This window comes from Pezoporus occidentalis, unplaced genomic scaffold (genome assembly GCF_034315485.1).
Source record: "Pezoporus occidentalis ecotype Australia unplaced genomic scaffold, CSIRO_AGI_Poc_V1 ctg4, whole genome shotgun sequence".
NCBI classification, from domain to species: domain Eukaryota; kingdom Metazoa; phylum Chordata; class Aves; order Psittaciformes; family Psittacidae; genus Pezoporus; species Pezoporus occidentalis.
Genome location: NW_026915724.1, coordinates 21,845,022 through 21,857,271, shown reverse-complemented (window position 1 = coordinate 21,857,271; position 12,250 = coordinate 21,845,022). Strand labels below are relative to the sequence as shown.

The following is a 12,250-nucleotide window of genomic DNA, read 5'->3' as shown; positions in this document are numbered from 1 at the left end:
AGATAATTTTCAGCATTTCACATACTGCTAAGTAACATAGGACTTACATTTCAGACTAATATGGGAACCTTTCTCTATAACTGCCCACAGTTTGTGATACTTGTGGCAATATGCAGTACATCTTCTGGTTTGGGAATAATCAACAAATTAATAAAGTCATCATATAAGACGCATGAGCATGGCACCAGAAAACTAGGACTCCTTTAGAAAGGAAGATCAGGGGAACCACTTCCGTACCTGGGCAGATCATGGAACAGATCCTCCTAGAAGCTATGCTAAGGCACATGGAGGACAAGGAGGTGGTCTGAGACAGCCTGACCAACCTAGTGGCCTTCTATGGTGGAGTGGCTACAGCAGTGGACAAGGAAAGAACTACAGATGTCATCTACCTGGACTTCTGTAAGGCCTCTGACACTGTCCCCCACAACATCCTTCTCTCTAAATTGAAGTGATATGGATTTGATTGGTGGACTGTGTGGTGAATGAGGAATTGGTTGGATGATCTCATCCAAAAAGTAGTGGTCAACGGCTCAGTGTCCAGATGAAGATCAGTGATGTGTGGAGTCCCTCAGGGTTCTGTGTTGGGACAGTACTGTTTAGTATCTTCATAAATGACACAGGCAGTGAGATTGAGCACCCTCAGCGAGTTTGCAGATGGCACCAAGGTTCAGCGAGGCCAAGTGCAGGGTGCTGAACGTGGGCTGAGGCAATCCCTGGTATTAACACAGGCTTGGGGGATAAGGGAATTGAGAGCAGCCCTAAGGAGAAGGACTTGGGCATGAGCCAGAAATGTGTGCTTGTGGCCCAGAAAGCCAACCGAATCCTGCAATGCACCAAAAGAAGCATGACCAGCAGTTCAGGGGATGTGATTCTGTCCCCTACACAAGTGTCATGATGCCCCACCTGAAGTAACTGCATTCAGCTCTAGCGTCATTAAGAATAGGAAAGACATGAACCTGCTGGAGCGGTTCCACAGGAGGGCCAAGAAGATGATCAGAGGGCTGGAGCTCCTCTCCTATGAAGACACACTGAGAGAGTTGAAGTTGTTCAGCCTGGAGAAGGCTATGGGGAGACCTTATTGTGGCCTTTCAATACTTAAAGGGGGCTTATAAGAAAGATGGGAACAGACTTTTTAGTAGGGTCTATTGTGATAGAACAAGGGACAATGGTTTTACATTAAAAGAGGCTAGATTTAGATTGGACATAAGGAAGAAATGTTTTATGATGAGAGTGGTAAAACACTGAACAGGTTGCCCAGAGAGGTGGTGGATGCCCCATCCCTGGGAACATTCGTGGTAAGGTTGGTCAGGGCTCTGAGCATCCTGGTACAGTTGCATAAGCCCTTACTCATTGCAGGGGGGTTGAGCTACATGATATTTAAAAGGTACCTTCCAACCCAAAATATTCTATGAAGGACCAGACTCTTGAGAACTGAAAGCGGACATGAACAAATAATCCTCAATTATTTTTTTCATAGAAAAATATATATGATGAAAAACATTAAAGAGAAAAGGAACACAAAGGCTTTCAGATTTAAATCTGCTTTAGAACTGTTTATCATGTCATTTAATTACTTTATTCCCTCCTTCATCACTTGCAAGTCTGCCGTTTTGACACCACTGAAATCAGGAATGGGAATTTATACTGAACACTGCAGACAGCGATGGTGGGGAGAGCTGCCTTCACCAATCTCTGCACAAGACCCAGTTTCTCTTGGCACAGCTGACTGCAGCAAGAGCATGCTGAATAGATTGGACTGTAACTATTTTGGAGTGATCCCTGAGAAAGCAGCCTGAAATAGACTAATACGTACATCTGGCAATCTCAGATGGATCATTGTGCTCCTTCTGCCCACATAGACATTATACTGATGTCCCTAAATATCACCACAACTGACCCTCCCCAGCACCAGCTACTGTCACTGGAGCAAGACCTAAAATTTCTGTATTCTGGTAAGACTATCTTCTAATGCTTATATTCATTTGGACTCAAGCTTTCATCTAGCAACAAAATAGACAGTAAAAAGAAAAGGAAACCAAGAAAACATAGGTAATGTACCCATTAGATGCAGATGGCATATTTTCTACAGATTGAATGAACCTAAAAGAAACTTCAGGCTTTCTCACATCAAGGCACAAACCAAAACCAAGTGAAGGCTTCGTCTTGCCTCCTCCCACAGAACAGAATCTTTTCCTGCACTTCTCAGCAGACTGAGTATAGGAACAAGGTGAAAAACTTGCCTTGCAGTGAGTTCCCTGGCAATAGAACTGCTGGCAAAACCCATGGAGGTGTGGGGATCACTCCTGCGAGGATAAGAAAGAGGCTGAAGTGCTGCATATGCCAGCATTTTGGCATGAATTGGGCTTGTGAGAAGACCAAGATGGGTGAAAGTGTCCTCATCTGTGGCATAAAAGAAACAGGTTATTTACAGAAAAGTGCAAAATGTGCTGATCTGAGGTTGCTTGAAGGCTCACAACTGCTCAATTCCACCTCTTTACCACTTAAATCCTTTTCTTGACTTACTTGCACCGACCAACTCCATTTTTCCATTTCAGGGGAACAGAGAACTACTTGGCAGATCTGGAGGACATGTGATGCACTGCCAAGCTGGGCTGCCTGACAGCCAGTAAGGCTTTGGGTGGCAGAGCCACAATGCCGGGGATAGGGCAGGGGAAAACCTAGCGCTGGAGCATGTGGCAACGCTGAACTTGCCAAGACCATCAGAACTTTCTCCCTCATTCATCCTCTGACAGCTTGAGTGGTGCAGCATTAATAATTCATAACTTATCTGTGCAATAAGGTCCTCTTAAAAACAGAGCTAGAGAAGCACGTGTAAATAATTAATCCAAGAAGAGAAATAATCAATTAACCCTTTAAAATAAGGACAAAAATCAATAGCTCTGACTTTTTTTTCACTTGCCTAAGCATTTCTGGACAGTGCTGTCCCATAGTTGCCAATACTCCTATGCGACACATATTCCTACACGCAATATCACCACAACAAAAACCACAGGCAGTCTGGGAAATCTGGTAAAAACCATGCATCTCACAAAGCTCCTCTTCTCACACTGAGAGACCGCATCTTCCTCTTTTCCATCCCACTACCCAGAGCTCCAGATTCTGGGATGAAATTACCAGCGATGTGAGATGAAAACAGTTGGCGCTTGCTCACTGTGAGCCAGCCAAAGGGCAGCAGGAAAGCTGTGCCTCACAAGAGTGGTGGCACTGAGCTTGCTGGCAATGCCAGCTTCCTTTTTTATAGGTTTATGTACCCTTTCTCCCTTAGCTGGAGCTCCCTGATATGCCTAAGGCCAGATTCACTTATGATCTGTGCTGGCTCCTCTGAGCCCTGGGAGGAGAGCAGGGTGGGCAGATCACAGGACATCTCTGAAACCATCATGTCCTGGGTACCCATCTCCACCCCAAGCACTGTACGACACTTTCTTTGTGAACAGTTGCCAGATGGTGTCTGATCTGAATTTCACCAAAGAGCAGAAAGACAAGGGACATTGCTAATTAACTTCCTTGTACATTCAGCTGTGGATATTCCAGCTTTAAATCCCTGTTTCTGCTCACAGAACAGCAGCATGCTGCGAAAATTTCCTTGCCCTGGAACAAAGTCTTGCCCACACCTTGGCAAGGAAAGCAAAGTGTACTGACTTCATTGAGGACTTATACTCCAGTTGGATCATGATTTAGAATATGGAAAGCATGCCCCAATTTTTCCTCCCAAAACAGCACCTGAAGGATTTGTTACCAATTTTTCACAAGGGCTTGCTGAAGAAAACCTTTCATTATGCTGTGCATAGATTAAGGGAAAGAAAAATAAAAAGTAAAAAATAAGCCCATCTTTTTCCCATGGAAGTTTTACACAGATGTCACAGAGGTTACAGTTTGTTTGCACTGTCACTGCTGAAGCCCACGTGACAGGCAGCAGAATTATTTTTGGTAGCTGGGTGGAGGATGGGGAGACTGATACACAATTTGAGCTTTGTGGAGGTTATCTCCATGCCAGTCGCTGTTATTGAAAGAGTAGCAGTCTTTTAGTTACTGGAAGACTTTTGCTGTATAGTAAGAAAAACACATTAGAAGTGGGGCATTTCAGGTCCTACAGAAAGGTTTCCTTATACCTAACCAGCACTTGGACAACCATGTAGCTACGATAGCTCATTGATCCTCCTGAAAATGCCATTGCTTAAACGTAATTTCTCCATATGCAAAAGCTACCTGAGGTCCACCAAAGTACTTGAGAGCAAGTGGGTGAGTTAGAGGAAGCCCACATCTGGGCTGAGAGGCTGCGTCCAGTCTAAGTGACAGAACAGCATGAAATAAAACTCTGGATCTGATCAGCAGAGTCACTATTACTTTCTCTCAAAACCCTCTACTTCCAGCATTCTAACAGGATTTGGAAGCAGTGTCAGACTACTGCTGGTAAGTGTGGACAAATAGCAAATATCTAGAGAGTAAAGACTAGCTGGAGCCTGGTGAAAATTCATTTTGTAAGTCACAAATTTAGATGCAGATACTGTTTGGGGCCGGGGGGAGCATTTACAAGCATAAGAGACTGGCACAAAGCACTTTGAAAATTTCAGGGAAGTGTGTTTAACTCTATGGTTTAAATTTCTAAAAAGAAACATGGACAGTGCATTATAAGACATAATAAAATTTCTTGGAGGAAAAAAAGTAATTATATTACTGAGTTTGCTTCTTAGCTGCTATACATTTTGAGCCTAGTGAGATCTATTCCCACATCTTCCCTCCATCCTGTCTGTACTAATGCTGTGCAGACCATTTCACTATCTGTACAGCTCCTGAAATGCCATAAATCATTCACTGTGGTTTAGGTACCAATTCATTATTTATCACAATGAAAAAAAGATACTGAAGACAAAATGGTGCTGTGGTAAAACTTTGATTCAGTTAATGGTTTTAGTGATGATTATTGCACGAGACTTCATTACTTACAACTGTCACAAGCAGTAACTTCTAAGCAGGTTACTGAGTAAACATGGTGATCTTGCTTAGCCCTTTTAATGCTATTTGAATCTACAGCTGACAAGTCTCAGTGAATTCCCATCATTTAAAATCGATAACTACAAAAAGTCATATATCACAAAAATCAGATTCTTCACAGTATAGACCCACTTCACCCAAAAGAACATTATGAAAACATGGGTAATACTTTCTATAAACAAGCATGTTTTCACCGAGAATAATTTCCTTGCCATTTGTATATTACTTTGCACCATATCTTTATATCAAAGAGAAAAGAGGGAAAAGTGACTTCAGATTGGAATAATCACACTTTACACATGCTACATGATTATGCCCTACTTAAAATGTTCAAACTGTCATGCTCAGCTCTAAGAAATAGCCTCCAAATTTCCTTTTGCTTTATTATGTTTATAGAGCTAAATTCTTCTATCACCAAAACACTCTCTACTTCTAGTGATGTTAAGTGTAGTAGTACACATGTACTTGAGAACAAAATTTGCCTCTAAATAATATGCTTGAAAGATCTCATCTCGCACATTTCTATTGTTTTTATAAGCATCTGAATGCATCTTTTTACTCTGTTAAAAAGTACAGATATTTTAACCAAAAAATTACTTTGACTGTTAAAAGCAGCAGATTTTGAGCTATGCCTCAAAAATCAGGAGCTGTAGGAGAGAAGGAGAGGGGAAGCTCAGGCATGACAGCATCCCCATTATCAATTAAGCCTTGGATGAAAGAGCCTTGAGAGAAGGCACTGCCCTAAAAAGCCCATAGGTAACATGGGAAAGCCCATTTACAGTACGTACTGCTTTTCATCTCAGTCTGCATCCTAAATAGATGTGCTAGAGATATTACTAACGGCCAGTGGACTTGAACTTCTGTCCTCTCATGCAGAAATGAATGGAAACAGTATTTCTTGCCTTCCCATTTTGCCTCTGCCTTTCTGTAAAAACACCAGTGAACAGAAGTTGCAGCCATGGTCCTCCATCAACTTGAAATGATTTCCAGATAAACATGCCCAGAGAACAGCACTCATGCCTCTAACTTTCCCAATACTGCGGAGAATTTAAAGCACAGATTAGTTCAACTAGTTAGGAGCTGGCCAAGAAAACCTCAGTGTCATGGGGGGAGGTTCACTGCCACACCAGAGGTCCTTGTAAGAGAGAAAGCAACACCTCCTGTTGCTCCCCCTCCTGTACTTCTACTTTCAGCAGCAGTAGAGACTGTCACCTGCTCGGTATGGCTGTCCCACAAGCAGTAAATGCCTCTTTCTTCCACTTCTTCAGTCACACCATTCTCATTTGCTTCTTACTGAACTATTTCATAGCATTCACATAAAATCTTTTGGCAGCTGCTAACCCTGTCCTCCCCTCCCTATTCCTCCCCTCTCTTTGTCCAGCCCGGCAGGACTACCCTTCCCAGGCAGTGTCAGCACTGCCATGGCCACGTCTCTTTCTCTTCCCTGGCTCACAACTTCAAACCCAGGCTGCAAACATGCAATGGACTCACTCATTCTCCCCATGGGGAACAGGAGAGGGTCACATGCTATCTCAGCATACTGCTACAGTAAATAGTAAAAATGGTTTATTCTCCCCAAGGTAAAGAGTTATTACAGAGAGAATTACTCTGAGAGGTATTAACTGCAGGGGAATTTATGGTCGCTACACATAAAGGCACCCAACACTTGCCAAGCATTATTTCATGGTTTAAACTTACACTCAAGATAGATCATCTAGTTGTAAATTCTCTTTGCTGAGAAAATATAAGGAAGATGTTCCTTAAGGATGCCCTGGTGTCTCCAAGGAAGTGCTGTTTGGTATGGGTTAGAGTGGAAGATGTTCAGATCTCAAAGAAAATCTACTTGTTTTTGTCAAGCCTTTAAGGAAAGATCTGTTTTGTAGATCTGTGTTGCTAAGGAGAGAACTGGTAAGGCGGTCGCATTGGTGCAAAGAAAGGAAGCTTTGGAAAGAGTTTCCTGAATGCTTGCTGGCTGACCACGTTAAATTCTTAATATACATAATTATTTTTCATGACCTAAATTAAGATATTAAGAAGAGGAAAATTGCAGGGATGTTGCTGACGTAACCTGTTAGTGATGGAACAGTTTTTTCCTCTCTCTTATTGACTCAAGTGGAGATGTTAATAACCTAGACAACAAGACAAAAAAGCAAGCAAGCCTTGGCAGTGATATGTGTACTTATTGAATCAGTGACGGTACATTGCCTTTGCTTCTAAAGCTATAAGGCAAAAACAGCTTTGGTAAGTCACAGAAAATCCTAGCAAATTCCTAGAAAGGACAGTTCTAAGAAATATCCCAGTTTTGCAAGGATATGCTACAAAGAAGTGTTCACAGTGGTAGGAAAACTCTGAAGCTTTGACGGAGAATGCCACAAAAAAAGCATCAGAGGGAAGCCCAAAACCAGCTGAAAAGTTCACCAAAAAAAAAAAATAAAGGAAGAATTGAAAAAGAGAATCTGAAAACGCAGGTGAATAGAATTGTGGGGGAAAAAAACAAACCCAAACCCAATGAACTACACTGCTGCAGCAGTTTGGGAAGACTGAAACAGAAAAACTTGGTACAGTCAGTAAGGTTAAAAAACATTCAGACAGAAAACATTATTACCTTGTGAAAGAAGTAGCTTCAAAAGAATTAGTGGAAGTATTTCAGCCAAAAGTAGCAGACTGATGAACCTACACTGTGATAAACAAGATGTGAAGAAAAAAAACCCAAAATACAAAACATTATGGGAAAGGAAAACACTGTGTTATCTTTCATCTAAGAGGACTTTAAGAAAAAGGAAGCAGAGTGGCATGATTAAGCAAAATGAATGCAGGAGTGTTGATGAAGACATTCATCAACAGTGTCTATCCGGAAGACATCAGAATTGGATAAAATCCACAACCACCGGTTAAGAATCCTTACCAGTTGTATCTTAGCTCAAAACTCATCTATAGGAAATACTGCAAAAGGCTGGAGGGATGGAGCATGCTTATGAATAAAGAGAAGAAAAAAAAAAAAAGGAAAGAGGTGGCATTGTCCTAAAAACCTGGCAGTGACTCACTGATGATTTGAGAGCTCCTTATTGAAACATCTGAAAAACAGAATATTTTGATGATGGGGAGTACCTGGCAGATAGGAGAACAAGAGTCTAGGTGTGGTTTTGATAGTGCAAAAGCTTCTGAAAGCATGTCATCAAATGGAAATTCAGAAGCATCTGGGACTGGGGAATAAAGTACATTAGCTATGACACAGCAGTAGGAGATAAGAGCACTCTGAAGGACATGGCAGGTGACTTCTTGTCATCCTTTCTCTTTGTTGTAACTTTGCTTCTTTTATTTGCAAAGCCAAGATACACTGAGGAGTGTTATTCAGTGGCACAAGAAGAAAGCCTACCTCATATGTACTTAACACAGCAACTTGAAATTACATGGTCAGGAGGAGGTGTAAATTAATTTCCCAGTTAAAACTGTAAGGCTTTTTATAAGGGAATAAGAATTTTATTTAGACAGAGCAACCTGTACATACTTCACACACACACACACACAAAAAACCTGGTGAAAGTATCACCGGAGATCAAAACAAGTACTGGGGTGAAAGACTATATAACAGCACTAAACACTGTAAACATTAGAAATTCCTCAAAAGATTCTGATACAAAACTAAGGTGGCTCTAAAGAAAGAGTGTTTTCAGAGATGTGTACAATTCTTAAAGATATTTCAGCATGCAAAATACATTATCAACATATATGCCATCCACTGCAGCGAGAAACTGGACCTGAGGGAATTGTATACAGGACAAAGCAGAAATTAGCATTGAATGAAGCAATGAACATGAATGCAGATGTGAGAAAATCTTTTTGTTGATCAGATGATGATACAGAGAAGAACTGAGAACAGTCAAGGATAGGCCAAGTGCAAGACCCTGCACCTGGGTTGGGGCAATCCCAAGCACAAACACAGGAAGGGCAGAGAATGGATTGAGAGCAGCGCACAGAAGGACTTGGGGATGCTGGTTGGTTAGAAGCACAACATAAGCAGGCAGTGTGAGATTGCAGCCCAGAAACCCAACCATGTGCTGGGCTGCATCAAAAGGAGTGTGACCAGCAGGACAAGGAAGGTGGTTATCTCCATCTACTTTGCTCTCACAACACCTCACCAGGAGCACTGTGTCCAGCTCTGGGGACCCCAACAAGAGGGACGTGGACCTGTTGGAGCAAGTCCAGAGGCTGTATGAAGACAGGCTGAGAGAATTGGGCTTCTTCAGCCTGGAGAAGAGAAGGCTCCAGAGAGACCTTATAGCAGCCTTCCAGTATCTGAAGGGGGGCTATGAGAAAGCTGGAGAAGGACTTTTTACAAGGGCATGTGTGGACAGGACAAAGGGGTAACGGCTTTAAACTGAAAGAGGGTAGATTTAGATTAGATATTAGGAAGAAATTCTTTATTGTAAGGGTGGTGAGGCACTGTCACAGGTTGCCCAGAGAAGCTGTGGCTGCCCCATCCCTGGCAGTGCTCAAGGCCAGGTTAGACAGGGCTTTGAGCATCCTGATCTAGTGAAAGGTGTCCCTGGCCTGGCAAGGAGGGTTGCAACTTGATGAACTTCAAGGTCTCTTCCAACCCAAATCATTCTATGGTAATTCTATAATTACAGAAAATGAGCTCTGGTGACAGTGGGCTGTATCAGAGGGTACATTCCTTTCAAGCTTTGTACACATTAAATGCTTCTAAAGAGGCATTGCTTCTGGTAGTATATAAAGCTTGAATACATCATTCCTTTCAAGCTTTGTACACATTAAATGCTTCTAAAGAGGCACTGCTTCTGGTAGTTACTTGAATACATCTTGAGGCAAGATTCCCCCCCCCCCAACAATGTCAACAACATTACAAACACATACTTATCTGGCACTCATATCACTGTGTTTCTCCACCTTTTTGCTCATCTGTCCTCGTGTGACCTGCTGAGGACCCAAACCTCAGTCTTCTCAGTTACTGTGACCCCTTGAAATTCTGACTCCCAGAGAAATCACCACTCATGCTATGAAAAACCAGACTATCTCTACTACTGCTACTGCATCTTATGCCCTGCTATGCCTCCAGATCAGCATAAACACATACCATCATTCTACCTGTCATCTCCCCCTTACCCTATCTTCTGTCCAGCCTTTGCTCTTACAGGGCAAAGTCTACTTCCAAAGTAAGGGTAGATTCACTTTGACTTGTAATGCAGCAGAGACAGTTGGGCATCCCTGTCCTGCTAGGCTGAAGCAATCTAAGAAGCAGGGTAAATTCAGCATGTTTAGAGCTAGATTGGGACTCTGGCACTGCTAGACCAGTTTCTTTCACACTGCTCACCCACAATTTAGTTCTTCAACCTGCTTAAAGATTATTAAGCAGTATCTAGTGGACCTGGGTATTAATCAGCAAGCAATATATTGGGTAGCTGATGGCACAGTATTTTTGTATGGAATTTAGACTATAGACCCTGTAACATGGTATCATGTCCATTAAGCACAGCATTCACAAATAACATTGAGAAATAAGAATAGCAAAACACCATGCAGACTTTATCTTTTTTGTCAGGCTCCTAAGTAATATATAAGAAACACTGATATCTACACCGGCTGATGATCTGCCTTGTTAGGCACAAATGCTTCAAAACTCTTATGCTGCACCCACAACCCAAACACATAGAGAAATTAAATAGGGGTTGTCCTTATAAAACTGAGTCAGGCATTGCACCAGTTGACTTGCAAGCAATGTTTGAAAGATTAAAACAATGCACAGTTGCACCACCTCTCTAAATCTGACCAGGGCTCAGAGGATAAATGCCTTACCTCACTATGTTTAAATGCTCTATCACAACCTGGTTCAAAACAGAGCAAAGGCTGCTATACTATTAAAAGAACGGAAATACCATTACAGACTGGGATATGAGCTCTGGTAAAGAGCCACCATTAGTATCTGGCTTCCTTTACTGATCCCTGCTCCTCAACTCACTTGCTTCCAAGGATCATTACTTCACCCAGTATGACTGTGTGTCAGCTCCAATTGAAATGATCTCTTTTCTCAACAGAGAGCATCTCTGTGCCTGAAGGGCAATGTTATTTATACATTACAGACCACATTCCTGCTGCCTAGCTCTTGTTGATGGCCCCCACTGTCACCATTGAAGAGCACTAGCCAAAACAACAGCTTGCCTATCTGAACCATCTCTCAGAGAGAAGTCATGCATATCTCATTTGACTCTCAAATAGGTAGAGGCCCCAGTTTGTGTAAACGAGAGTCAGAGGTAGCTGGAGTCAAATGAAAGACAGTTTTACTCCAGTAGGAAAAGAGGCTTTAAGAAGCCAGTTTAAAATGGGACAGAAGCCCTGTGAGAAGCCCTGGACAAAAGCCCCAGCACTGCTCATCTAACTCTCTATTCCTTCTAAATTACCAACCCACTTGGGACAAATAGCAAAGGACACCTTTTTGGCAATTGTACAAGCATATCAGCAAGCATTTCATTTAAGAATTAGTCTAAGATGCCTGTGTGTCGAATTTCCCATTTTACCCAGCAACACTAATCTGCATGGCTTCCCTGACTACTGCTTACCTCTTTTAACTTGTCTAGCTCATTTTGCAGTGTCTGCTTGGATACCTCCACCTCAATGATTTGCTGCCGAAGGATTTCGTTTTCATCTTCTGCTTTAACACGTTTCTCCTCCACACTCTCCAGCTCATGGTGCAGTCTGACAGAGACATCTTTGGCTACCTGGTCAGAAGAGCACAAACACATGAAGAGGATCCATGAGGAGCAACAGCTACAGTATGTCTCCTACAACAGGAAGCATATTACAGCCCTAGACAGCTGAGAGATTTTTAATTCAATTATGAGACTGTTGATGAAAAGCTCCAAGCCTTCCAAGTACCAAAATGGATATTCATTTCTAATAAAGAAATCCGAATTGAAAATATATTTGATTACCTGTCTCCACCTCCCTCTCCACATTATGCTAAGGCAATGTCATGAACAGCAGGAGGAAACAAGCAGATACCAAGGCTTCCCATCAAAGTTCTAGCATATCATGTCGATAAAACAAAAGACAAGGAATTGTGCTGTAAAGTTGACAGGCCATTGATCAAAGCCACATGCATGCAGCAGTTTCATCCACTGAAATTTGCTGCTCTAGCTGCAGCCACATCTGAGCAAGAGTGATATGAAAGCATAGAAATACATGCTAGCTTAGGTTTTCTGAGTCCAGCCTAACAAGAATA

The 12,250-nt window shown here is 42.2% G+C and overlaps 1 protein-coding gene across 9 annotated transcripts in view; it reads right to left on the bottom strand.

Annotated features, from left to right (window-relative positions):
• Positions 1–12,250, bottom strand: part of MTCL1 (microtubule crosslinking factor 1) — a 110,320-nt gene that overhangs the window by 86,063 nt on the left and 12,007 nt on the right. For all 9 annotated transcript variants that reach the window (XM_062632983.1, XM_062632978.1, XM_062632981.1 and 6 more), the window contains exon 3: positions 11,589–11,747. In XM_062632983.1, the coding sequence (XP_062488967.1) occupies positions 11,589–11,747 (159 nt within the window). The remainder of the gene's footprint in view (positions 1–11,588; positions 11,748–12,250) is intronic.